This window comes from Lampetra planeri, chromosome 3 (genome assembly GCF_965212315.1).
Source record: "Lampetra planeri chromosome 3, kcLamPlan1.2.h2, whole genome shotgun sequence".
NCBI classification, from domain to species: Eukaryota; Metazoa; Chordata; class Hyperoartia; order Petromyzontiformes; family Petromyzontidae; genus Lampetra; species Lampetra planeri.
The window spans coordinates 28,900,041-28,924,839 of record NC_136109.1 but is presented as its reverse complement, the minus strand read 5'-3'; the positions used below and the strand labels follow the sequence as shown (position 1 = coordinate 28,924,839).

General features: G+C 55.2%; 1 protein-coding gene across 3 annotated transcripts; it reads right to left on the bottom strand.

The window, feature by feature from the left end:
- Nucleotides 1-1,547: 1,547 nt before the first annotated feature.
- On the bottom strand, nucleotides 1,548-24,676 carry LOC144717221 (FERM domain-containing protein 5-like). 3 transcript variants are annotated; one of them, XM_078592604.1, is made up of 13 exons: nucleotides 24,164-24,676; nucleotides 23,023-23,163; nucleotides 22,152-22,194; nucleotides 20,024-20,102; nucleotides 19,675-19,772; nucleotides 18,896-19,019; nucleotides 15,866-15,953; nucleotides 15,121-15,209; nucleotides 14,599-14,662; nucleotides 13,382-13,470; nucleotides 12,712-12,783; nucleotides 11,774-12,133; nucleotides 1,548-5,240 (listed from the first exon to the last, which is right to left on the bottom strand). In XM_078592604.1, the coding sequence occupies exons 1-13, from the start codon at nucleotides 24,281-24,283 to the stop codon at nucleotides 5,219-5,221; spliced, it is 1,389 nt and encodes a 462-aa protein (XP_078448730.1). In that variant the 5' UTR covers nucleotides 24,284-24,676; the 3' UTR covers nucleotides 1,548-5,218. The 3 variants fall into 3 exon arrangements, with proteins under 3 accessions (XP_078448730.1, XP_078448728.1, XP_078448729.1); XM_078592602.1 differs by lacking the exon at nucleotides 1,548-5,240 and having other exon boundaries at nucleotides 9,624-12,133; XM_078592603.1 differs by lacking the exon at nucleotides 1,548-5,240 and having other exon boundaries at nucleotides 9,624-12,133; nucleotides 23,059-23,163.
- Nucleotides 24,677-24,799: the final 123 nt, after the last annotated feature.

Here is a 24,799-nt window from a genome sequence, read left to right as displayed (position 1 = left end):
GTTGATTCAGCCCATCCAGGTTAGATACATTAAGTTCTGCTGAGTGGTGAAGTCAACGATGGTTGTCCGATAGATGGACTCGCCCCCGCCGTAGGATTGTGGAATTTCCACCACTGGCTTTGGGCTGTAAGCAGATGAGCTCCGCCGATTGAATATCCTCATCTGAGCAGGAAATCAGGAAATCACTTCAACTCTTTTTTTGAGGAGGGAGGGGGAGCGCGTACCCGAGGAAATTGCATCGTCTAAACTGTGAACTCAATTGAGTAGTGGCTTTGACTGGTGAGAGAACGGCAGCCCAGGAATGGAACGCCTTCGAGAACACTCCCTTCGTGTCGCGGTCAGTCTGAGCACCACTGCCTCCTCGGTGGTGTCGCCCTCCGTGTGGGTCTCGCATTGCCGTGCGGCGCCCTCTGGCGGACAGACCCGCGGCACCACGTGACCGGGAGCCCGCGAGCGCCCCAACAGGCCGAGTGATTTCCGGCTCAAGTGAGCATTGAATGGGCGCTGCTCATCTCTCGTTTACAGCCCTAAGTCAGTGTTGGTGGGAATACCACATTCCTATGGCCCGGGTGAGTGTGTATATATATAGAACCACTGCTGAACTTACTCACAGCCTTGTACTGGTTTTATCGACCCCGGAGGGATGCTGGGTTTAGTCAACCCCCAAACTAGGAGCCACCTGGCAAACGGCACGAACCATATAGCCTTTACCGTGACCCTCAACCCCATGCACAGCTAGTATGAACTGATTACAAAGTCCTTGTTTGGGTACAATGGTAGGGTGCGTTCCGCTATTAAATACATTGTCTGGTGATACTGCGTTGGCAGGAGTGCAAGAAGCACATATATAGCGCGTGGTCAGTTGCCATGGTCAATTTACCTGCCACGTTACCTACCTACCAGCACAGCCGTCAAAGGAAACGAACGTGCATAATAGGCGACGTTTCTGGCAATGGCCTTTCTTCACAGAAAAAAAAAACACTCCAACCAAATAATCAAAAAATCGTTGCACGCCACCTGTTTGTGTTCCTCTCTCGTTCCCAGAGGTGCCGCCCTCTCCACACAGACACGCACACACCTGGGTGACACACACACACCTGGGTAACACACACACCTGGGTAACACACACACACACCTGGGTAACACACACACCTGGGTAACACACACACCTGGGTAACACACACACAGCTGAGTAACACACACACCTGGGTAACACACACACACACCTGGGTGACACACACACACCTGGGTAACACACACACAGCTGAGTAACACACACACCTGGGTAACACACACACACACCTGGGTGACACACACACACCTGGGTAACACACACACCTGGGTAACACACACACACACCTGGGTAACACACACACACCTGGGTAACACACACACCTGGGTAACACACACACCTGGGTAACACACACACACACCTGGGTAACACACACACACACCTGGGTAACACACACACCTGGGTAACACACGCACGCACCTGGGTAACACACACACCTGGGTAACACACACACACACCTGGGTAACACATCGTGTTGGTTGGGAACACAGAAGACGGATAATTTTTATTCATCAACTCGTAAATAATTATCAGTCGCCATCGACCCCTTTCATCGACCCCCAACGAGGTTCACGTGTGGGTGTATCAGTGATATCCTCATGGCACGGGTAAATAGGTAAGGGCGCAGCCCTGCAATTGCTGGCAGAAGCATCTCCACAAGAGGGAGTTCTGGGGGGTGTTATTGGCCTTCTCTTCCACGCTGGCCAGACGTCTTAGAAGCGATGGGACTACCCACACGTTACCCCAAATCCACCGACCGTGGTGTCACCACTCATACTTGCACCGTTGTTGCAACTGCCGCGCCGGGAGAACGAATCGAGCTGGTGACCTGTGAACTGCAAGTGGTGCAGTGGGCTCACCACTGCACCACGGCGCCAGTCAAAGCGTTGTCCCCTCGTGCGCGTGGGGTCTCCCCAGGTGATTCGGTTTTCTCCCACGTGTATAATAATAATAAACATCGTCATTCGGCTGATAACATCTTTAAACAAAAACAACAATGTAGCAGGACCGCTCCCGGATAAGTAATTATATATTACTATTATAATTGAAATCGCCTCTTGGGGGAGGTGACACCGAGGAAAGTGTCGACGAATCTTTCCCCCTGGCCGGAAATGTGCTCATCCACCAACACGTGGATTGTCGGGGGCTTTGGGCGCTCTCCTTTTGCCAGAGGACGCCCGCCCGCCCGCCCACGCACCGCCACCAACAACAGCAACAAACGCCGCACGCCGGCCGGCTCGATCGTGACGCGGCGAAGGGAATCGCGACCGGCAAATGCACGCACGGGGTCTGGTCGAGGTACACTGCTGCTCATGCATTAGACAACAAACCGACTCATCGATAAACCACAGCCTCCCCCACACGCCACGCCGAGACGCGTCTCTATACACGGGCTCAAGTACAGCGGGCATCGCATCGATAAATCTCGGGGGGACAGCGTTGTACGCACGTATGAAGCTGTGATCAGGACGAGTAGGAGGAGGTTGTGATCGGTAGGACACGTGTGCAGGGTGGTGGAGGGCAAGGGTCACTGAGACAGGCATTGGAGCAAGGGGAAGAGAAGACCTCAATCCAGACGATGGTGATGACGATGATGATGAGACTGTAACAGCCGTAATGGCAGGACGGGCTGACTGTTTAACGAGGGGGGAACCTACAGCCAGGTGTTTCTGATGAGAGTGTAGCAATGACTCCTCCTTGAAGGTTACATGTCGACTGTGTAACAATCGTTTGGGATCTGGCAGAAGGAAGGCAGCGATGGCGAGGATGTGACATTAAAACGAATTGGCCGGCATGACCTCTCAATGAAGCCGCGTTGGCTCCCTATATTCATTCACTCCGAGAACAATTTGAATGTATAAATCCGTTTAAGAATAAAGCCATTGCACTGAACGAACGATCGCCGTCACACTGGCAGCACGAGGAGGACCATTGACGAGGCGTCTACAGAGTAAATGCAGCCACGTCTCGACGAAACATCGGGCAAGTCCGTCAGACTAACACTACACGCGATAGCCGATGGCACGTACACCTGTGTGAGCAATGCTCCAATAAAACCGTCTCCTCCTCTACACCCCCATGGCTCAGACGCTCCATGTTTACCAATCGGCGAGTGGTGTTGGGCGATGACTTGGGGAGGCTCCTCGCCTGAGCGATCGGTTACGCAACCGGGTCGCTCGCTCCCGACATCATTGCGCAACCCGTGAATCGCCAGCGACACGCGGGGACGCCTCACCCAGCGGTCGCGTGGCACGCACGGGCGACCGGTCACGGGAGCGGTTCGTGATTCACACAGCGACGATGTCATCCGTGGCTGGGTATTGAACTCGGACTGGCCGGCTTCGTAGTGCAGGGTGCTAATCGCTGCGCCACTGTTCCACAGAGACGAGTGGACGATGAAAGTGGAGACTGGAAAAAACACGGACATGCTGAGGGTGGAGAAAACGGCGCGCGGATTGGAGGTTTTGGAATACCTATTGCGTGGAGGAAAAACAATAAAAACACTCACATGGATTTCTTTAGAATCCAGAATATGCACGATAGTAATCCACCACGGGGTTTCCACAATGCACAATCGCAGTCAGAGGGTGGCTCGGTACTCAGTTCTGACCGGTAAGCATGGAAGACCTGCGATGGATCATTATTACGGATTCGTGTAGCTGGGACCGGCTCTGGGGTATATAATTTACAACGTCTACCAATATAACCGTCTCCCTGCTCGAACGAGCGTTGATGCGGAACTCATCACCACTGAGGGCCCCGAGCCCACGGTGAAACTTCCACGTCGCTATGGCAGAGGGCAGTCTGTCCATACAACAACGGCTGTTGACTTCCCACAAAGCGGTACTCGTGTTGTTGTTATCGACTCAGCAGGAACTGATGTGCTGAGTCGAGTCGATTGAGATGTGAATCCGTGACCTCCTGGTTGTGAGTTGAGTACCACCTCAATGGACACAGGTTTATACTCAATAGACCACGCTTTACCACGTGATGCCTGCGCACGCGCGCGCGTTCACGCCCAGCACGGGCGCGTGCCCCGAGCCCCCCTCTTCCCTGCACGCCTGCGGCAGTCCCGGCGCTCCCACGCGGCACCGCCACCCTCCCCACAATCGATCAACGCCCCAACGAGCCTTCCGCTCACCTCCACGTACCCACTCGCTCGCTCGCTCGCTCACCTCTCCCCCGACTCACCCGCCTCACCGCTCACCCACCACACCCGCGACAACTGCACTCCACACAATCCCTCGCCCCTCGCCTTCTCCCCGCTCTCCTTCTCCGCCGTGGCCTTTGAGTCCGTGTGCGGGAAACCAAAGAGGAAGCGGCCACCCAGGGACTCATCAGGGGAGTCACCTCCCTAGGTGTGCCCAGTCCACTGTCCCCACTCCACGCACCCAGCTCCCGCGCACACCCCGCCAGGTGCGTCTGTGCGCGTGTGCGAGAGAGAGGAGCGAGCGAGCGGGCGGGCGGGCGAGCGCGGAGTCACGGAGCCGTCACGCGTCCCCCATCGCCCTCATGACCGAGCAGGCGAGCCAGCGGCGCGCGGGGCAGTAGTAGCCGTAGTGGAAGTGCAGGAAGAAGGGCGACTCCCGCATCCAGCGGAGCGGCTCCAGCTCGGCTGGAGACTCCAGCAGGAGCACGAGGAGCAGGAGGTTGGCGGTGGCGAGCAGAGAGGCGGCGGCGAGCACCCCCAGCGCGGAGCACGCGGCTCGCGCCCACGACGCCCGCGCTCGTCCCCGCTCGTCCCCATCGCGGCGACGCGCGCACTCGTCCTCCGCCGCGCCTTTAAATTCGCGTTGCCCTCCACCCTCGACTCCACCCTCGGTTGCATCGCCACCCACAAGACGCGGCGCACACGGGGCGATGGAGGCGACTATGAGCGCCCCACCGTCGGAGCCACAGTTCGTGATGAGAGGCGCCGCGTCCCGCGAGTGGTGCGCTAACGAGCTGCGCTTGGTGCCGCCGCCCCCGCCGCTGCTGTTGGGCTCGCCGTGCAGACCGGGGGCTCGTCCAGGGGTCTTTGTGGGGAAGAGCGGCAGGGGTCGGAGTGGGTCCCCGCCGCCGTCGGCTCTCGCGTTTGAGCCGGAGATGCGAGGTGGCCCGGCCGTGCGCCGCGATGGCCCAGCCACCACCGCCGCCTCACCGTCCTCACTCCCGCGAGGGCTCCTCTCTGTTAATTGACACCGTCGTTAAATTCATTAACGATATTTTAAACAAAAAAAATCCAAAGTGATTCCAATGAGACGCACACGCAATTCACAGACTCTACCCCTGCAGTGCCTTGAAGGGATCTCTGTCCACACATGAATGGGGCTGCAGTGAAACTGATCGTTTTCATTCTCAGATGCTCAGAGTTTGAATGTTGTCAAATGAATTGAATGTGAAGAGGGGTTTCGTGCAGTCGCTGGCGACACGGCGCAGAGACCATCGACTCGCTGCGCCTGAGAGACCGGGGGGCTCATCGCAGGCGGTCTCAACCACCCCCGGAGTGGCGCCCAGGATCTCAGCGCTCTGGCTCGTGAGCCACACGGCCACCTCGCAGCAGGGCTGATGTCGGCAGTGTCCTTCTGTTGGTTGAGTGCTGAGACATGTGACACGCCGTGACACGCCGTGACATGCTGCGTGATTATTTGTTGGCATCCCCATGGGCAGGACGTGAGTGACAATTAGATTCCACCGAGTTGCATGTGTGTACTGTATATCTGCGCGTGTATACAACTACAACACATCATTGTGTATGTTAACCAGGTAAGACCCACTGAGCTATGTAGCTCTCTTATTTAGAAGCGACCTGGTCACAATAAAAGCTCAACGAAGTGGCTTATCGGGTGGGAATTTATAGCAGCCAAATACTCTAAACGACGTGATGTTGATTCTACATGCGGAGGAAAAAACCGGAGGACCCGGACAAACATGTAAACTCCAAATATACAGCAGGCATCAGGGTCGGGATCGAACCGACGACCTCCTGTATACCAAGCGAGGTAGTTAACATATCGCCACCGATTTTCACGGTTGGCTACGTACGGTGCGAAAGAAGTTCAACATACAATACAGATATAGGCTAGTGGGTAGCGGTAGCGTGGTAGTTATCGCATCAGCATCATCATCACAACAGATCATCACCACCACCACCACCGGCATCGTCACGCTGTCGTCACCTCGAGCGTGCACGCGGAGTCCCGTTTCTCCTCTCTGAAGACCCCGGGTCTTTTTCTGGCGGCGATAACCACCGCACCACGTGGCCGCTAGCGGCTGAAGGGCGCTCGGCTTCATTACACCGCTGGGCCAAGTGGCAGTGCAGCGGAGAGGTTTGGTCGCCGATCAGTTTGGCAGGGGGCGTGGGCCCGCCACGTGCTGTGCCCCATCAGATAACAGCATCCAGGGGCCCCCATGGATACTTGCGCATTGGAGCCCCCCGTCTTGTCGTCTTCTTCTCGGCTTCCTCAGATTCCGCTCATTCCCACGCTCGTGCCGAATTGCGTCGCGTGATCTCCGCACGCGCGTCGGGGTTTCTCCCGGGGGTATTCCTGACTTGCTCCCACAATGCAGAAAAAGCACGAGGAATGTTTCCAAACTCCATGGCACGGCACGGACCCTACAGAAACAAGTCTGTGAGCCGTCCCCGGATAAATAAAGGACATCGTTCTTTAAAACCACGTTGTTGGGGGATTTCGCGACCTGCGTTGTGGCGTCATAATTGATTGTTTTGGGTCAGATCGCGAAAATAACATTTTGGGAAATACCTGATTATGCTTTTGTAACTATCAGCGAAACGTCGTACCCGAGTACTAACAGTTGTGATATTGCTCCAACATCACACCGGCGGTGCTGCTGGAGCAGCGACACGTTTCTGCCATATTTGTTCATCACGTGACGACTTTACTAAGTGGCTGTGTCAGGTGGAAGAGGGTGCACGACACACATTTCACTCACGCGATCTCACCCAAAAAAATGTCATGACACCATTCTTATTATGGGATGATACGCTGCCCCCCTCAACCCTAAGGCAAATACCGCCCCCCACCCCCGCACAATGCTCATCTCTACGGACCCCAAACAGATCTCAGCTCCGTGGACCACAGCTCAAAAACTCCGTTGCCATAACGCATTAAGTCGGGGATTAGGGCAGTGGAAAATTAATTTCCCCACGACTTAAATCCGTTCTCGGGCTTTAATTACTTCAGTGCACCCGACTTCAAGTAACGAGAGTGTGCGTGTGTGTGTTTATTCGCGCGTGTGTTTATTCGCGTGTGTGTGTGTCTATGGACGCACCTCCGATTAGCGCGGTTAGCTCCGTACGATGGGAAAAAGTCCAACATACATACGTACGGCTACGTGCGTGGTAGCGTGTGAAATTCCACGCGTGTGGTGCTGGCCACCCACCCACTCACTCGTGTGCCGTTCCGGCCATCATATGTGTTCTCGCTAAGGGCACTTGGCCCAACAGCCTGTGTCGGCTACACGGGGGATCTTTGTCGTTGTTACGTATAAATGCGCGCGCGTGCGTGGCTCTATTTTAGTGCCTTCGCCAACGGATGAGCGAGCCGGGCCCAGCGCACGCGCCCCCTTAATTGGGGGGATTAGGTTGTCCGGGCGTGCGGGGATGTAGTGTGACGCGAACAGTGTCACGCCTCGTGAGGGTGGACGCCTCGTGAGGGTGGACGTGGTGGAGATTGTAGCGAGTCGGTGTGGCCTGGCACTCTCGCGCGCCCGACACAATGCGCTCGCGCGCCGCAGCGTGCAGAGCGGCGTTGCGCCCGCGTCTATTTCAGGTCGGTGTCAAAGTGCCTCGGGGCTCGTAAACGCGCTGGACGGAAACCAATCCCGTCGGTGGTCCTGAGCCAGTAGTGGAAATTCCACATTCCTATGGCGAGGGGTCAGTCTTTAAATAGTACTGTACAACCACGCTTGGACCGTCCCTTCAAAGTTAAGTTAAGGTGTCTACGTGCTCAACAAAGCGTGTGACTGTGCCCATGTCTATTGGGGGACCTAAGACAGTGGTGGAAATTCCACATTCGTATGGCGTGGACCAGTCTATGATTATATAGACCCTGGAGACACGATGAAGATGATGACCTTCGAGAGTTAATGACGGAAAGCAGATTATAATGATGATGGTGATGATAACGATTCCGCAGAGACGATATCCCTGGAGAGGCGATGATCATTGAACCTGGATGATGAAAACATTTTAGTTTATTGCACGAGACATTAACATGTAGGCGTTCATGACAGCTCACATCATCAACCTGATATCGATGTGACCTTCCGACCGATACTTGAACTCACCACTCCCCCATGATGAGCGGAGCGGCCTAATCCCGGATCGCGACAGAGAAATTCCTCAACAACAACAACCGCCATTCACCACTAAGTGGCGGTGACGTCACCACGGCGCTTGTGCCAGGCTATGTGCACGTTGAGGCCACGTGAAGTGTCTAACGCTCGACGGCAGGAGGTCACGGGGCAGACCCAGGTTCCACGGGTCGACTGACTGAGATGACTGGCCGACGCAGAAATCCTCAAACACGCACACACACACAGAGAGCGTTAGCCGCGTTAGTCGCCAAACGCCCTCACCTGAACACCTGCGCACAGGTGCGCGCAGAACTCTCTCGCCTGGGACACCCCTCACGGTCAACCCAGCTTCGTCACGCGCCGTGGGATCCCCTCTCCTCGCAACCAACACCACGTCCTCGTCTTCCCCAACACCAGCGCCATCCACGCCACCGTAGCCGCCGCAGTCGTCGTCGGCGTGGTCGTCGTCGCCGTCGTCAAATTCGACGGGAACCTCGTGAACCCTGGAGGCGCCGCTGCGGGTGCCGGCCACGGGGCTGTTCGGATTGAGGGCCGCGCCCGGGCTGTCACTGGGGGGGCCGTACATCAGCGCCGGCAGGAAGGGCATGCCACCTATGGCACGACGCAGGATGCGGGGTCCCAGGCTCAGGACTCGAACCCGGACGTCCCGGTAACAGTGGTTGACCATGCGCAGATGGACATTGACCTTGGTGCGGATTTTCACCAGGCACTTCACCATGGTCGCAGCCTCCCGATGCCCTTCCCTGTCCGTCCGGTTCGGTGTAATCACAAGAGCTGCTGTTGTTGTTGCTGCTGCTGTTGTTGCTGCTGCTGTTGTTGTTGTTTTACGACAGAAGCCGAGCTGATGGTGACGATGAGCCGGGTCCGGGGAGCTGCATTGGAGCCCCGAGATTCTGGTGCCAAACGGGAGCCGATCGGGGACTCCGAGGAGAGACGGGGGTGTGGAAGTCAGGGGGTACACACCTCACTGCGTGTCCCCTCGCCTCGTCTCCTATTGCCTCGTATTCCCTCGACTCATATCCCCTTTCCTCGTGTCACCTTGACTCGTATCTCCTCCGCGTGTATCCCCTCACTGGCGCGAACCCCGGCTGAGAGTTGACGAATTGTCCGAGCGAGAGGACAACTGCGCACGCCTCCACTTCCCTCTCCCACGCAGCCCCCCACACCGCGCCCTACCCCCCTCGCCGTCACCGGCTCCCCTTTCTCCAATCCCCCCCCTCCTCCTCCTCGTTTTACCACCACCACCATCATCACCACCACCACCGCCAAACCCCGCCGTGCGGGTGTTGGCAAGTGAGCGCGTTTCATCTCTGGGTCTGGCGACGCATTTTTGACGAAGTGAGTGGCAAACCTGGCGAGTCTCTGCAGATTTCGCGCCCATACCTCGCATCCATTGGAGGAGCTCTCACGTCGGTTTACTCACGATTCATAAACACGTGGCTCAATTGTCCAGCGCCACTCTCGGCGACTTTAGAAGAACGTCTGTCCAGGCGAGAGAGAGAGAGCGGTTGCTGATCCGATCTCTCGCCGCGGCAGTTGAAATAATTGGCATTTTAAAATAATAATTAAATCCACCCCCCCCCCACACCGCTCCATTATCTGTCCACCCGGCAGTAAAAATGGCTACACCACAGGCAAAGTCGATCGGGAGGTAGGTCGCATGTGGTGGTGGTGGTGGGGTAAAATGTGGGTATTCTTCTAAGATGTCTCACCAGTGTCAAAGAGTAGGCCAAATTATCGCCGCCCACCCCATTCCTACTGGCAGACTGATGCCCCGGTCACGCTTACAAACGAGACTCATCCTTGGCTGTCTCGAGTCCCCACCTGGTGACACAGAACCAAGTCGACTTTCCGCTCCAAGAGCAAATACAAGCAGAGAGTGTCCCCCCTCCCCCCATCCCACCACGACTATAAGTACAACAACTCTGGTTCGAGTCCGTCGGCCTGCGGGCTTTCCGCTCCCTTAAGCACACGACCGCGTGTGCTTAAAGGAGCATTACACGGCGCGGGTTTCGACCCTCGGGGTCCCATCAGCAGGGTCGGGCTTGGGAGACAAATGCCGCCGCTGGAAGGGGTTGGTTGGCCGACGGCGGCGCGGAATCTGCCAGGCATCGCCGCCCGGCCATAAATAGCGCGCCGCTTGCAAATAGCGGCGCTACGAGCGCGCACTGTCCCCATGGGCCCTGGGGAGGGTACGGTCCCCTTACCCCCGCAGCCCCTCTACCCCCTCTGGGGTTCCTTCCCCCAGCGGGGACCTCCGCGGGGAGCCACCGTGTTGGACTGGACTGGACACCTCTCCACCTGATGATTCTTCAGGTTATTGATGCTCAACCAGCGGTGCACTGATCATGGCTGATCGACAATGAGTGTCACTCATCCACGCTCGCAGTGGCGTAGCGCGGTTGGCGGTGTCCCAGCGACAAGGAATGAGCCGCGTCGCTGAGTGATACAGAGTCGCACTTTGAAACTCCCCCCCCCCCCCTCCTTTCATCTGTGTTACAAATCGCAGCTCTAAATCTGGGTTATAAATCTCAGGTTCCTGGCCTCTCTTCAAGGAAGTTATCGTCACGCCGCCGTGGTGTGGCGCTGCCCAACGTTGCCCGCTTCTCCGTGCTTATTGGTTCAAGGGTCACGCTCAGGGAATGTGTTGAAGACAACTTTCTACCACCACTCTCTGTCCACCACCGCCACCACCACCTCAACCACGAACGGCACCAAGGTGTAAACCTGTTTTCTCACAATTTTCGCCGTAGGAAACTGCCAAATTGGCAAACACTTGGCAACGGATATCGGCAGAATGCTTTTTGAATGTTAAAATAAACCGTTGAAAACTTTCTTTCAGCCAACACCGGCACCACAAAGACGAAACAAGACGTCAAACGTCGCTCGCGGATTAGCGACCTGAACTCCGAGTCGGTGGCGCAGTGGCGGCGGCGGCGCCGCGAGTAACTAAAGCCACGAGGGCGACGCGCTGAGCTACCCTCCCTTGTCGAGCAGCAGCAACAGCAGAGAGGGGACCCCCCCCCTCCCCCGGAGGTCGCGCGGGGTCACAGCAGGTGGCGGGGCTGTCAGCGCGCTGGGTGGACGATCAACACCGGTGGACGATCAACACCGGTGGAAGCTAATCCCGGGTGGAGATGGAACCCGGGTGGGTGTTGAACGAGGATGGGCAGCTTGCTAACAAAGGAGGGTGAACAAAATACCAGGGCGGACGCGAACCGTGGGTGGACGCATGACACGGTTGGACGCTGAATGGGACAATACCGGACGAAGGGTGGACAGCGGACACATATGTTTACGTGACACGGGAGGGTGTAAAATAAGAGATGGACAACAACGACAACAACAACAACAACGACAGTGAACAAGAGTGCTGGACACCTGATCAGGACGTCGGTGTCGGTGGAGCTGGCCACGCCGATGACGCTCGAGTCGGCGTCACCACGCTCAACCGTGCCAGCGGCGTCGGCGGAGTCGGTGGCACCGGCCGTATGGGTGGCACCAGCTGGACCGCTCATGTCGGTGTCGTCGGTGTCGTCGGTGTCGCCGGCGTCGGCCGCGTCGCTGGGGTCGAGGACATCGCTGGGGTCGAGGCCATCGGCGGACGCCGCAGGCCGCAGCCGCAGGACGCCCAGGTGCAGGGCGCTCTGCAGGGAGACGCTGTTGGGCACCGGAGGCGGTGCCTCGGGGCGCCCCGGGCGTGGGAAGGCCTGGCAGCTCTGACTGCTGTCCATGCCGGCCCTGCAACGGCAACGGCGACCGTCCGTTTGCACTGCAGGGCAATGGTCATCTTACATTCGTTTCACGTTTCCGTAACTTGACGTTGTAGTTGTGCTCAGACTAATCTCGCTCAGACGACTTACGCTGCTGGCAATGTATTGGTTAACGTTGTTTTTTGTTTGTGAAAGTTTTTCGATCACTCACGTGACGACGGGGTTTTGTTTTTGCGCCGATTTCTATTCACCCTCATCGCTGTAACTTTCTTTGTTTCACTTTTGTCAGTTTTGGTGACGCAGATCGCTTTTGCAAATGAGACTCATCCTGAACTCGGTGAAACAAATTAAACTTGATGGTTGTATCTGAACGACTGGTCCCTGGCATAGTAATGTGTAATTTCCAACAACAGCACCAAGTGATGTACCATTGCCATGCTTCTGCGAGCAGCGAGACAATGTGATATTTGACTTCAATCTTGTATCTCAGCTCTATGTATCATCTTGGAGCTCGCCATAGAAATCTGGAATTGTCACCACTTGGTCAGGTCTCCTTGTTGAGGAGGAAAGTCGAAACACGGAGACGTGGAGCAGTAGCGGACTCACCTGTGGCGTCCTCGGCTCTTCCAGAAGAAGAGAAGTCGCCGTCCCGACGTCATCTCCCTCGCGGCCTCGTACCTGCGCGGCACGGGCGCACGTCAATCAATTAGCGAGTGGGGTTTTCATAATGAGCCACGCCTGTGTGAGCCAGGCCTGTGTGAGTTTCACCTGTGTGAGTTTCACCTGTGTGAGTTTCACTGTGTGAGTGTCACCTGTGTGAGTCTCACCTGTGTGAGTGTCACCTGTGTGAGTCTCACCTGTGTGAGTGTCACCTGTGTGAGTGTCACCTGTGTGAGTTTCACTGTGTGAGTGTCACCTGTGTGAGTCTCACCTGTGTGAGTGTCACCTGTGTGAGTGTCACCTGTGTGAGTTTCACCTGTGTGAGTGTCACCTGTGTGAGTGTCACCTGTGTCACTCTCACCTGTGTGAGTTTCACCTGCGTGAGTTTCACCTGTGTGAGTGTCACCTGTGTGAGTGTCACCTGTGTGAGTGCCACCTGTGTGAGTGTCACCTGTGTGAGTGTCACCTGTGTGAGTTTCATCTGTGTGAGTTTCACCTGTGTGACTCTCACCTGTGTCACTCTCACCTGTGTGACTCTCACCTGTGTGAGTGTCACCTGTGTGAGTGTCACCTGTGTGAGTTTCACCTGTGTCACTCTCACCTGTGTGAGCCTCACCTGTAGAAGCGCTGGCTGTGAGTCGCGCACTGCCACGTGTGCCCGGCCGCCTGCGGAGTCTCCGCCTGGTACTCGAGCAGCACTTTCTTCTGCCGCGGGCACAAACGCGCACCCACGCAACGCTTCAGGGCACACTCGCCACAGACGGTAACCCGGCCTGGGAATCGAACTCAGTTCGCAGGCTTCAGAGCGCATTCCGTCATAAACCGTGCACGTATTAACAAAAGGCAAAGGCAGCCGCGATTCGTTGATGCCACCACGGCGCTTGTGCCAAGCTAGGTGCACCTTGACTATATCACGTGAAGTGCGGATGGATCGCTGCTGGCAGGTGGTCACAGGACAGACCCAGGTGTTATTAATTGACGCCCATATATGCACACAGACACACACACACGTGTATTTCTGTAACTTACGTTTAATTAGTGTTTTTAAAGTAATTTGTCGAAGAAAACCTTTGCTACTGGAAATGTGAATCTCATCCGCGGGGTCTTAATGTAAATTATGTTGGTGCGCTCTTTTCGATTTCTGCTGAAACGTAATTGTTTTTACTCTTATTTATATTTTCTTCATTACAGTACCTTTGATGGTACACTATTGCTTTTGCCATTGTGGTGACCCAGAGCCCTCTTGAACAAATGAGACAGAGCCTGGTCTCTGTAATTCTCACCTGGTTGCATCAACAATGTAGCGTTGAGCAAATTCTCAAGAATCACGATGCGAATTCCTAAGCGATTCCTGGAACCGTGGAATCGCCAGTGTGTTGTTGGTCCTGAGACTTGGCACGGGATTCGCAGGAATCCGCATTGATATGAATGGGGAGTCTATGGGGCATTCCTACCGAGGGAGTCAAATAATCCGTCATTCACTTGGGATCCTAGCAGCGATACCGAGCATGGCCGCCAGATGGCAGACGAACCCAGTCAGAATCTCATTCAAGAGAACGGGGAATGTCACATGGGAAATGACAAAGGTACTCATTTAAGTCCGAGTCGACCTAAGAGAGGCCAAAGACCGGTTCAAATCTTCGTCACTGATGTTGGATATGAGCGGGAATCGAACTCGTGTCCCTGAGTTAGGAGCGCAACGTGCTCACCGCCACACTATCGCTCACCACTTACACACAAAGACCCCCCTGTATAGCCTTGACAAACTGTTGGGGCAAGTGCTGCTAGCCAGCACCTATGATACGATACTTGTATACACACTCACTCACACACCTCCTTCTGAATCCCGTACACCGAGAGTCTCCACTCCTCCACTCGAAACTTCAGCACGTCCGCCCTGCGAGGGGAGCACAGGAGCAGAGAAGACATCCGTCTCGGCGCGACACCAGCCACAGAAGCGCCGGGCAGAGAAGGAGGGATTGTGATGATGCTGACGATGAGGCGGAGGAGGATCAAGGATGGTGTTGATGATGTGGAGGAGGAAGGATGGTGGTGATGATGTGGAGGAGGAGGAAGGATGGTGTTGATGATGTGGAGGAGGAAGGATGGTGGTGTTGATGATGTGGAGGAGGAAGGATGGTGTTGATGGTGTGGAGGAGGAAGGATGGTGGTGATGGGGAGGATACAATGTGCTTATGACGATGAGTAGATATGGTGACGACGCGGGTGAAGGAAGGATCGTGATGAGAAAGAGTGATGGCTAGGATGATGATGGTGATGATGACGTATAAAGAGGATGAGGAGGAGTCGAGGTGGACAGTTATCAAGGTCGACTTCAAGAGGAGAGTCGCTGACCAGGGTAGGAGGACGACTTTCTTCCCGCCCTGGAAGACGACGAAGCCCGCGGGAGTGAAGGCGAGGAAGACCCGCTCCCCGGACTCGTCCTGCGCACGCGCCGAGGAGGGACACCCGTCTACATAGAGGCACGTGGGCTCTGAAGAGGGGACACTGCCCCAAACGTCGCCTGTTGACGAGCGTGTTGAGTTGTTTCCGCATGTAGCAGCGCCACCAAATAATGTGTTCATACATTTGCATGATTGAACTCTTTGTGTTTCATGTTTATGTAACTTCATTATAGATGTAGCTATGATCAGGCAACGAATAAGCCGCTCGGGCCGATATGTGCGACAGGGATTATACGTTACATTGATATACGTTTGTGCAATACTGTATTTTTTTATTTCTCGTGTGACACGGCTGCTTTTTGAGCTGACTTCTAATCGCTTCATTGCTGCACTTTATTTGTTCTGATTTTGACATTTCGGTGACCCAAACGAGACTCGGATGCTGGTTCTCTCCCGGTAAAAAAAAAATCACCTTGAAACTTGAACCCGTGCCCGGTTCACCTGAAACTGCACCCAGTTCCCATCAGTCGTTACGCGCTACACGCGCCTGATGATTGCTAAGAACGTCCCATGCGACGCGGAAGAGCTCTGATTTGCCTGAAAACAGAACACGGGTTGTGTAGAATCGCCCCCTTGGAACCACCGTCATTGTAATCGGCCGTGGTCTCTCCACTGCTGGATAAGAGCCTGCTCACTTTGCACGGGTGCGGGTCCACGCCGTAGGTGCTGAGCCCCGCGGCCCTCCGCAGGAAGTTCCACTCGGCCTCCTCCGCGCCCTGTCCCCTGCGGGGGAGAGCGGACCGCACGTGGTCAGGGCTCATCACAAAGACAAAGCTCCCCCCCCCTATAGCCTACACCGACTGTTGGGGCAAGGGCTGTTAGCGAGCACATAACGAAGGTCAACACGACACACGATGCAACGATGCGATTAGCGCACCGCCCGGCCGCCTTTGTCTCTCCCGCGGTTATGTTGACACGTCACACCAAGCACGCATGCGTTCCTGAGTCAATGACGATGGTGATGCTGGTGGGGCTGAGTCGAGTCTGAGCAGGGATTTGAACACGAGCCCACAAACGTACAGGCTGCTGCCCCCCCCACCCCGCTTCTTCCCCTCTGCGCAACATCTCCCGTGGTCTGTATCCACCGTAGCGGACACATTCACTTGTATAACAAGGCGCACTTAAACCGCGTCCGAACGAAGCCTCGCGTGTTTATTTAATTATTACCCCCTTTTGTCATCCGAACAAAGCAACGCCCCGAGGGGCAGAGACGGAGACATTGTTAGCCGGGGGGGGGGGGGCTGTACACCCCAATTCCATCAGCATCTCTCCCCCCCCCTGCCCCTACTCCATCTCTTCCTCTTCAACAACCAGTCCAGCAGATCTCCCCAGGGTCATCTCCTCATCGCTGAGAGAGCACCCCCCCTCCCCCCCACTGGGATATGGGGGGGGGGGCGGGGGAGACAGCCCCCCCTGCCCCCCTCTGCCCCCCCCCCCCCCAATGAACCCCACAGAAGTTGGAGCGTGCTCTCGGCCCGGGAATGAGATGCGAAGGCGATGACCGTTGCCCCTCGGCTAGCGAGCGTCAAGACTAATTAACGCGCATTGGAGGACTCGTATTTGATTCATTATTTCCACGTGCATGATTATCTGGGGGGGGGGAGCGGGGGAAGGGGTAACGGGTTCGGGCGGGGGGGGGGGGCAGCGGTGCAGTGGTCATCTCACCGCCGCGGCCTGCAAGGCTGCCCACCGGGGTTAGATCCCCGCCCTGACAGCAGAGGGTGGTCATGTGTGTAGCACGTGGCTGTCAACGTGGAAGTGGGGTGTGGTGTCAACATCTTCACGTCTCGGCTGGGTAAACAACATCACGACAAACCCCGTAGCGCATCCTTGATAGGTGCTCGCTAACAGCGGTAAGCGGCACTACGGTCTACAAGGCTAAATAGTGGAGTGTCTCTTTGTTTCTTCACATTTCATATATACAGGCAATGTTGTGGGGGGGGGTCACCTAAAGCCCCCCCCCCCTTACCTCCTAATTGCCCCCCGGCAAATCACGAGTGGTCGCACTCAAGTGCGAGTGATTGGAGTCCTAAGTGCACAGCAAACACGCGCACAAAAAGACAAAGATACCCCGCGTAGCCTTCAACAGACTGGAGGGGCAAGTGCTGTTAGTGAGCACTTATGAAAGCCACCAGGGCACACGAGGTGGTGGTGTGACCAGCAGCGCGCCCGGCCGCCTTTGTCTCCCCAGTGGCGACGTTTACACATCGCACCGGGTACTCATTTGAGGCCCAGTCGACTTCGGGTAGGTCCAGAATCGGTGCAGATAGTCGTCACTGGCGTGCACACACACGCACAGCCCCATGCGCACATATAGATAACAACAACAGTCGCCAGTGGCGGTGACGCCACCACAGCGCTGATGCCAGGCTAGGTGCACATCCATGCCCCGTGAAGTGTCAAAGTCTCGCGAGGAGGTCAAAGGGACGTGCCCAGGTGCTGTGGGTTGACTGAATGGGATGGGTGAGACACGGATGAAAAGTGGGACACGGAGGGGGAGGAAACAGGTAGACACTGGAGACAGAAAGAGAGAGGGAGACACAGCGACAAGGGGACACGGAGATATGAAACACAGAGACAGGACACACCGAGACACAGAGGCCACGGACGGAGGAGACGCGCAGACATGAGACGCGGCGGGACAGGGGTTGGCGCCTGGAGGCCGCTGTCGCTACAGCAGCTTCGCTTCTTCTCGCCCCTCTCCCCTCCATCCTGACAGCAGCGCCGTGGGGCCAGGGCAGGGGTGGGGGCGAGGGGGGCACCTCCCCCCACCCCCACCCCCCTGAATCCTCATCTCCCTCCAACAAGGAACCCCCAGGACCCCTTAGCAAATTTTATTTTATTTTACCATACGGATATATTTAGATGTATGCTGCACTCTGGTCTCGACGCCGCCTCTCTGAGACGCGGACTTTACTGGAAGAAAAACAATCACGAGAATCCTAAAGATGCCTCGGTCTGGCCCGATGAGATTTGGCAACCCACAGAGATTTCGATTTAAAGCTTTCGTGACTGGAGGGATTAATCTTCTTGGCTCTTTCGGTAAAGTCACGTAGAAGGGAAATAATAAAATAATAAAAATAAAGCATAATAAAATTATTCTCACGACGTTTCGGCCACAACGCAAGCAGCCGTCCTCAGGTGAAGACCAGGTCTGTCAGAGAGTCGTGGTGCGTTCCCAAGAGGCTCTTTGCCGATGAGGTTCAGTCCAGTGGCGCAGCGTGCAGACGACGTGGGTGTTCACCGCACTCTGCAGCGAGTCCGTGTGCTCCAGTCTGTCGTGCTACTCGGTGGTCATCGCAAGCACTACTCGAGTGGTACTCTAAAGGCGGGGACCCCGAGACTCGCGGGCCAGACACGGCCAGCGACTTCATTGCGATGTTGACGCTCGATTATTCTACCCGACCAGGCGCCTTGCGCTTCAGAGCCTGGTGGCTCACATTTGGAGGCTCGCGAGGTCAATAAAGTTTCTGAACGTGACAATCGTGTCAGGTGTTGGAGGGGTAATGAAAATAATTTTGACACAAAGCCACCACGTGTCCTGACCAAACAAACTAACATATGGATCCAAAAACATGTGTTCCTCCCCACCTCCCTCCCTCCCCCACCCCCCTATCCGAGAGGAGCTGGAGCCGGCTGTGGGGAGCAGGGAGGGCTCCAGGTACCGGAGTCGGTCTGTGTGCAGGGTAGCGACGAGTCTCTCGGTGCGCTCCGAGCGTCGTGGCAGGAACCAGTGCCGGCTGACGTAGTCCTCGCCGTGCTCCGCGGGGCTGGAGTCGCCCAGCTCGGCTGTGGAAAGACGGCACGTGGCAGGACAACGCGTGGCAAGTGGCCGGGGCAAAGTGGCGTATGCGATGGAACACTCTCGTGGGGGCTATGGCACGTGGCAGGACACACAGGGCACAGGTGGCATGTGGGGGTACACCCGTGCCACGCGGCGAGGAGGCACGTGTGCCAGGTGGAACGTGGCAAGGCAAACGTGACACGACCAGTGTGCGTGTGAACCTGCAAGGCACGCGTGGCTGTATACATCTATGTATGCGCGTAAGTCTCTATGACTCTGTGTATGTGTATATACTGTACTGTATGTATGGGGAGCGGTGGCGCAGTGGTTAGCACAGAGCGCTACAAACCTGGCTACCCGAGTTCGATTCCCGCTCACGACTAATAACAGTGGCGGATATTTGAATCGGTCCTAGGCCTCCCAATAGGTCGACTCAGCCTCAAATGAGCACCTGGTGCGATATGTTAAAACATCGCCGCTGGGGAGACAAAGGCGGCCGGGCGTGGTTCTGGCCACACCACCCCCCCGCGTGCCGTCCCCTACCTTCATAGGGGCTCTTGCCCCAACAGTCTGTTAAAGGCTATACGGGAAAATCTTTGTCTTTGTAACTCTACGTATGTCCCTATATAACTGGGTGTACACGCGCGTGTGTGTGTGTACCCTGGAGAGCACACGCCGAGAGCCACGCGGCGTCGGCGCGCGGGCACTGCAGCCTCGCGTGCGAGATGTCGCGCTTCAGCTGCAGGTACACGAAGTTCCTGCGCCGCGAGACACCCACAAGCCGTGGACACGCGTCCGCAAATCAGCTGCAGAGCACTTAAAAACATCGTCAATTCACACGTCAATAAACCCACAGGCGCTTACAATCGTCTGCACGTGGCCACGACGGATATCAATTTAACAGCTTTTTGACACAGATGTCCAGTGTTGATGATTACGAATGTGCATCATTTTAAATAGTCGCCAGTTGAATGGCACGCGTGAGTGGGAAGAGCGATTTGGCTCCTACCGGACTCCTCGGTCCAGGATCTGCGCCGGCTGACTCGGGTAAACCCGGACTCGGAAGCACACGCGGTACGGAGGTTCAGCTGCTCGCGCACACACACACACAATCAGAATATTGATTTGCACTGGAGGAATCCGATGAGCTATAAAGATATTTTACACAGCACGGCCCCAACAAGGGTCACACGTCCATTGGAGTCGACTCGACACATCCCCCACTTGCAAGGATTATCCGCCAGAGTCTACTTGGGGTTGCCGCGAGGTTTCGACGCATCGCTCTTCATGCTGGGAGATTCTTAAGGATTGCAACTCCCAGCGCGTGGGGAGAACGTGACGCTCTGCAGCGTGTGCAGCGAAACGTCGGACATGGTGCCGGACGAAGCGCGATAAGACCCTAGAAAAAACACATCGGAGAGCCGCACAGCAGCACAACCGCGAACACTTCACATTGGCACTAATTATCGATGCGTTAAGTATTTTAAGTTGTTACGATTAGCACAGTTGGCTACGTACGGTGCGAAAGAAGTTCAACGTACATTTTTGGCGAATTCAATACTAAGCTGTTTTGTATTACCATCATTTTGAGAGTCAGAGTGCTTCTCGCCATAGGAATGTGGAGTTGGCGTGTGATCCGCGTGCGTGCGTCTGTTGCGGAGAGACAAAGGCGTTCGGGCGTGGTTCTGTCTCCCCACCCCCTCGTGTGGCGTTCCAGCCTTCATCGGCGTAACTCGCCAACAGCACTTAACCCCGAAGAGTCAAAGGCTATACGGGGGATCTTTGTCTCTGTATCGATGCGCGTGTGTGTGTGCTTGTGTGGGCGGGGAAGACTAAGTCATTATAACGATGACCATCGCTGTCAGGGCCCCAGACGCGCTCGCCCGGGGGTCCCGGGACGCCCTCCCCGCGACAAGGAGACTTTGCGTGCGTGTGTGTGTCTGCGCGTGTGTGTCTGGTGCGGGGAGACAAAGGCGGCCGGGCGGGGTGCTGGCCACCCAACGCCTCGCCTACCGTGCCGGCCTTCACAGTACTCGCCCCAACGGTCTGTTGAGGCTGCACACGGGTGGTCTTTGTATGTGTGGGTCCGTGTGTTTTCTCCGTGTGTATTTCCGTCGCTGTGTGTGTTCACGTCTTGACATTAACATTCATTGACGCGCGTGCCTTATCTGTAGCTAATGTATGGTCTAGTGCATGTGCATCGTGACGCATACGTTACACTCGTATGTACTTAAACGTCAGTTATTCTATATGTGCATTGTGAATGTGCGCCCATTTCTTCTAATATCTCGAGCATAAGCATCATTATTATCATCATCATCAACAAAATTCATTATGCTGGGCCACATTATGGACCTTGAATATAAACAGACTTTCTGCCGTCTCTCTAAATCAAATCAAATACAATATTTTAGTTCGTGACTATATGAACTTTCTTGGCTAATATGGACCAGTTTCAGCATTCAATGCGCTCATCAGCAGCCTTGTTAAACAAAGCAAATGCTGGTCGGTTAAACGCAGTATTAAAACCAAAAATATATAGTATATATCAATATGATACATTGTTGGCAATCTAAAGTGCTCGTCTCATTTCAACGTGAAATTTCCATCGCTTGCACACAGCTGCTCCTGCGGAACCGCGGCGAGATGGTTTGAATGACTTTGACAGAAACATTTGTGTTGGTGACTCTACGTTGGCAGCGGTGCACAATCACACGCAACAACAACAACAACACAAACCCCTCAACACACTCGTCAAAAGCACGGCCTTAAAAGGCCCTTCACTGCACATAGAGAGGCCGCCCTATCCGCTGTGAAGAAGGGACATTGCCTGAAACGTCGCCTATTCCATAAGCTTCATTTTCAGGAAATGTTATTGTCTGATTGTGAAGTGGGGGGGGGGGGGGTGACAGATCAATGTCAGACTGGCAGAGAATTCGCGCTGACGAACTCGCTCCGACAGGCGAGCGACAATTTAACAAAGGCACCCTGTCACCCTCCATCCTCACCACCACCACCACCCCCACCACCACCCCCACCGCTCGCTGCTCGAACCTCACTCACACCACCGTGGAATAGGGGGGGGGGGGGGCGAAGTCCGTGAGTGGGAGAGCAAGAGAGGTGGAAACGCCACTCACTCGTGATCTGTTTTGCCACGGATTTAGCGAGGTCCAGCCAGTGCTAAACACACAGAGAACACACACAACACACACAAGACAACATGATACGTAGATTAGAAAGGACACGACACAGAAGGAAGATACAGGGGGAATACGGGACACGCATAGCACACAGAACACACAACGGACATACTTAACAGAGGACACACATCACATACATACATAGACACACACGCGGAACACACAGAACACACACGCAGGCCACACGTGACACAGACATGCTACATACAGGACACAAACACACACAGGACACACACACACGGGACACACACAGAATACACAATTTTCAAATATCAAAGACAAATTTTCCGCCGTTTCGCCTTAACACGCTGTTGGGGCACGTGCTCTTAGCGCGCACACAAGGTTCACACACGCACGCGCGCGCGCGACACACATAGACGCCCGACACCAGGGCCGTAATGATAATATATTATATTCAAATATGCTCAAAATGTCCCCCCCAATATATTGCTATAAAATATATTTATGTTTATATGATTGTGGTTATGATTGTACTTTATTAATGCCTAATATCTGCCATTACATACAATGAAACAAGAAAAGGTAAAAGAGAAAAAAACAGAGCAACGTAATACAATACACTATTAGACATTATTGTACAAAATAAATAAAAAGTCCATTCTATGTGTTAGTGAATTTTTTTACATTTTATACAGGAAATGGCTGGAAATGAGTTTTCAAAATTATATTTTTTTTCTGGGGGGTGGGGGGGACCCGCGGACTCCCTGGAATATTTGGTCCCCCCCAATATTGACTCCATTGCTACGGCCTTGCGCGACACACACGGGACCCCCACACGGGACCCCACGTGGGCAGGAGTGTGAGCGAGAGGAGGAGCCGGCACCCGTTGCTTGTCCGAGTCCACGTGTCGCAGCCCGAGGCACGGATTCTCCGCCAGTCCGAGGCGCTCGCACACGCGCAGCAGCAGCGCGCGAGCCGTGCCGCCGGCCTGCGCGCATTGCACAAAGATAAAGGTCCCCCGTACAGGTAACACGGGCTATTTGGGCAAGGGTGTATATGCATTTTGAACTTATTTCGCAGCGTGCATAGCCCACCGTGCTAATCGGAGGTGCGGGGAAAGGACAGCAAACTATAAAGACAAAGAGCAGTTCTAATAAAATGAGTTTTCAATCTCGACGATTTAAAAGTGCATAGCTCCCAATGGCAAAGTTTTCCAGACGCCCACAGAAGCGCATCTGAAAGCGCGCGATGCAGTGGCCGTCTTTGTTCGATGGCTGAGCGAAAAGCCGCTGCTGCTGCGAGGACGACCGCCGGAGTTTGCGTGATGGTTTTTGCTCCTTCAAGAGATGAGCGAGGTCTTGTGGTTCACGTGGCAAGTGCTTCGTGTGTGACGAGTGCGACCTTGTAAGTGCTGATAGAAAGCATGGCCCGCGACACGGTGGTTAGTCAGCACCACGCCCGGCCGCCTTTGTCTCCCCAGAGATACTAATTTTAAGGCTGAGTCTACCTAGGGGTGAAACAGTACCTGGTTGATATATCACTTGCAGCTGATGGTACACATAAACGTGCGTATAGATGCAAATGCACAGTACATACACACGCACCCACGTTAACAGAGGGATACACACACTAGGAATGAGTGTTATCATACAGCGACTCATCCCTGCCTACCTCGACCCTCTCACCTCACTCTCCTCCCCACCACACTCTCTCCACTCCAGCAACCACGGCTTTCTATCGAAGCCCCGAGCCATCGTTCGCTCATTCTCATCTCCCTGCCATCCATGCAGACTACATACCCTTGTTCAAGTCCACACTCAAGACCTTCATGTTTTCCCTCTGCCTCGGATTGACTGCCTATTTCTATCCGTCAACATGCCCCCGTATTCTGTACAGCGACATTTAGACATCACAAAGCCACGTTGTGTGTCGTGTTGCCCACAGACACTCACGCACGTGCGCGCCATGCAGGCGTGGCCTCGCCTCACCTGCACCTGGCAGGTGATCTCGGAGCCGTCCGGGAGCCTCACGGTGCACGGCACCAGGGCGAGGCTGCTGCTGCTGCTGCCGCTGCGGAGCCTCATCATCATCGTCGTCGCCGTCGTCATTGCTCAGCCCCGAGCAGCGAGTGCAGCCTCCCCTCCCCAGTGCAGCGTTGACCACTTCGCTTCAATTACTCCAAGCTCAGGGTCTCATCTCCACTCATGTCTTGCTCACTCAAACGCAACCACCCTCTCTGCTCGTGTTTATTCGAGCCCAGATGTATTCCTTCCCTCCTTCGCTCCTCTTCCTTGCAGCGTGTGCTCGTCACATATTCTACGATTTTTCTGGCTTCACCGCTTTCTTCGAGCTCAGAGTGGACGGACACACACAGAGGCGGCGAAGGGGTGGTAAATCTGTTTTAAATCCCAGTTCGTCTTCTCTTTACCGATTCCTCCGTAGCCAGCTTCTTCTCTCGTCTGCCTCCCACTGTGAGCCGCTGTCTGCGCACTCCGTCCCAAATCTCCCCCCCCCCTTCTCTACTCCAAATGACTCCGCCCAGTGCCCCCCATAAAGCTGCCCCCCTCGCTCCGTCAATCCCCTCCTCCTCCTCGTCATCTCGGCTGTGACGACAATCGCATCCT

Excerpts from the sequence above, each read along its gene's own strand:
- LOC144717221 (XM_078592602.1), bottom strand. The coding sequence starts at position 24,283 with ATGACGACGGCGACGACGATGATGATGAGGCTCCGCAGCGGCAGCAGC. Across the intron at positions 22,195-23,022 it reads TCGCTCACACTCCTGCCCAC|CACTGGCTGGACCTCGCTAA; the intron begins GTGGGGTCCCGT and ends CTGTGTGTTTAG. Across the intron at positions 14,663-15,120 it reads AAAGTCGTCCTCCTACCCTG|GGCGGACGTGCTGAAGTTTC; the intron begins GTCAGCGACTCT and ends CTCCCCTCGCAG.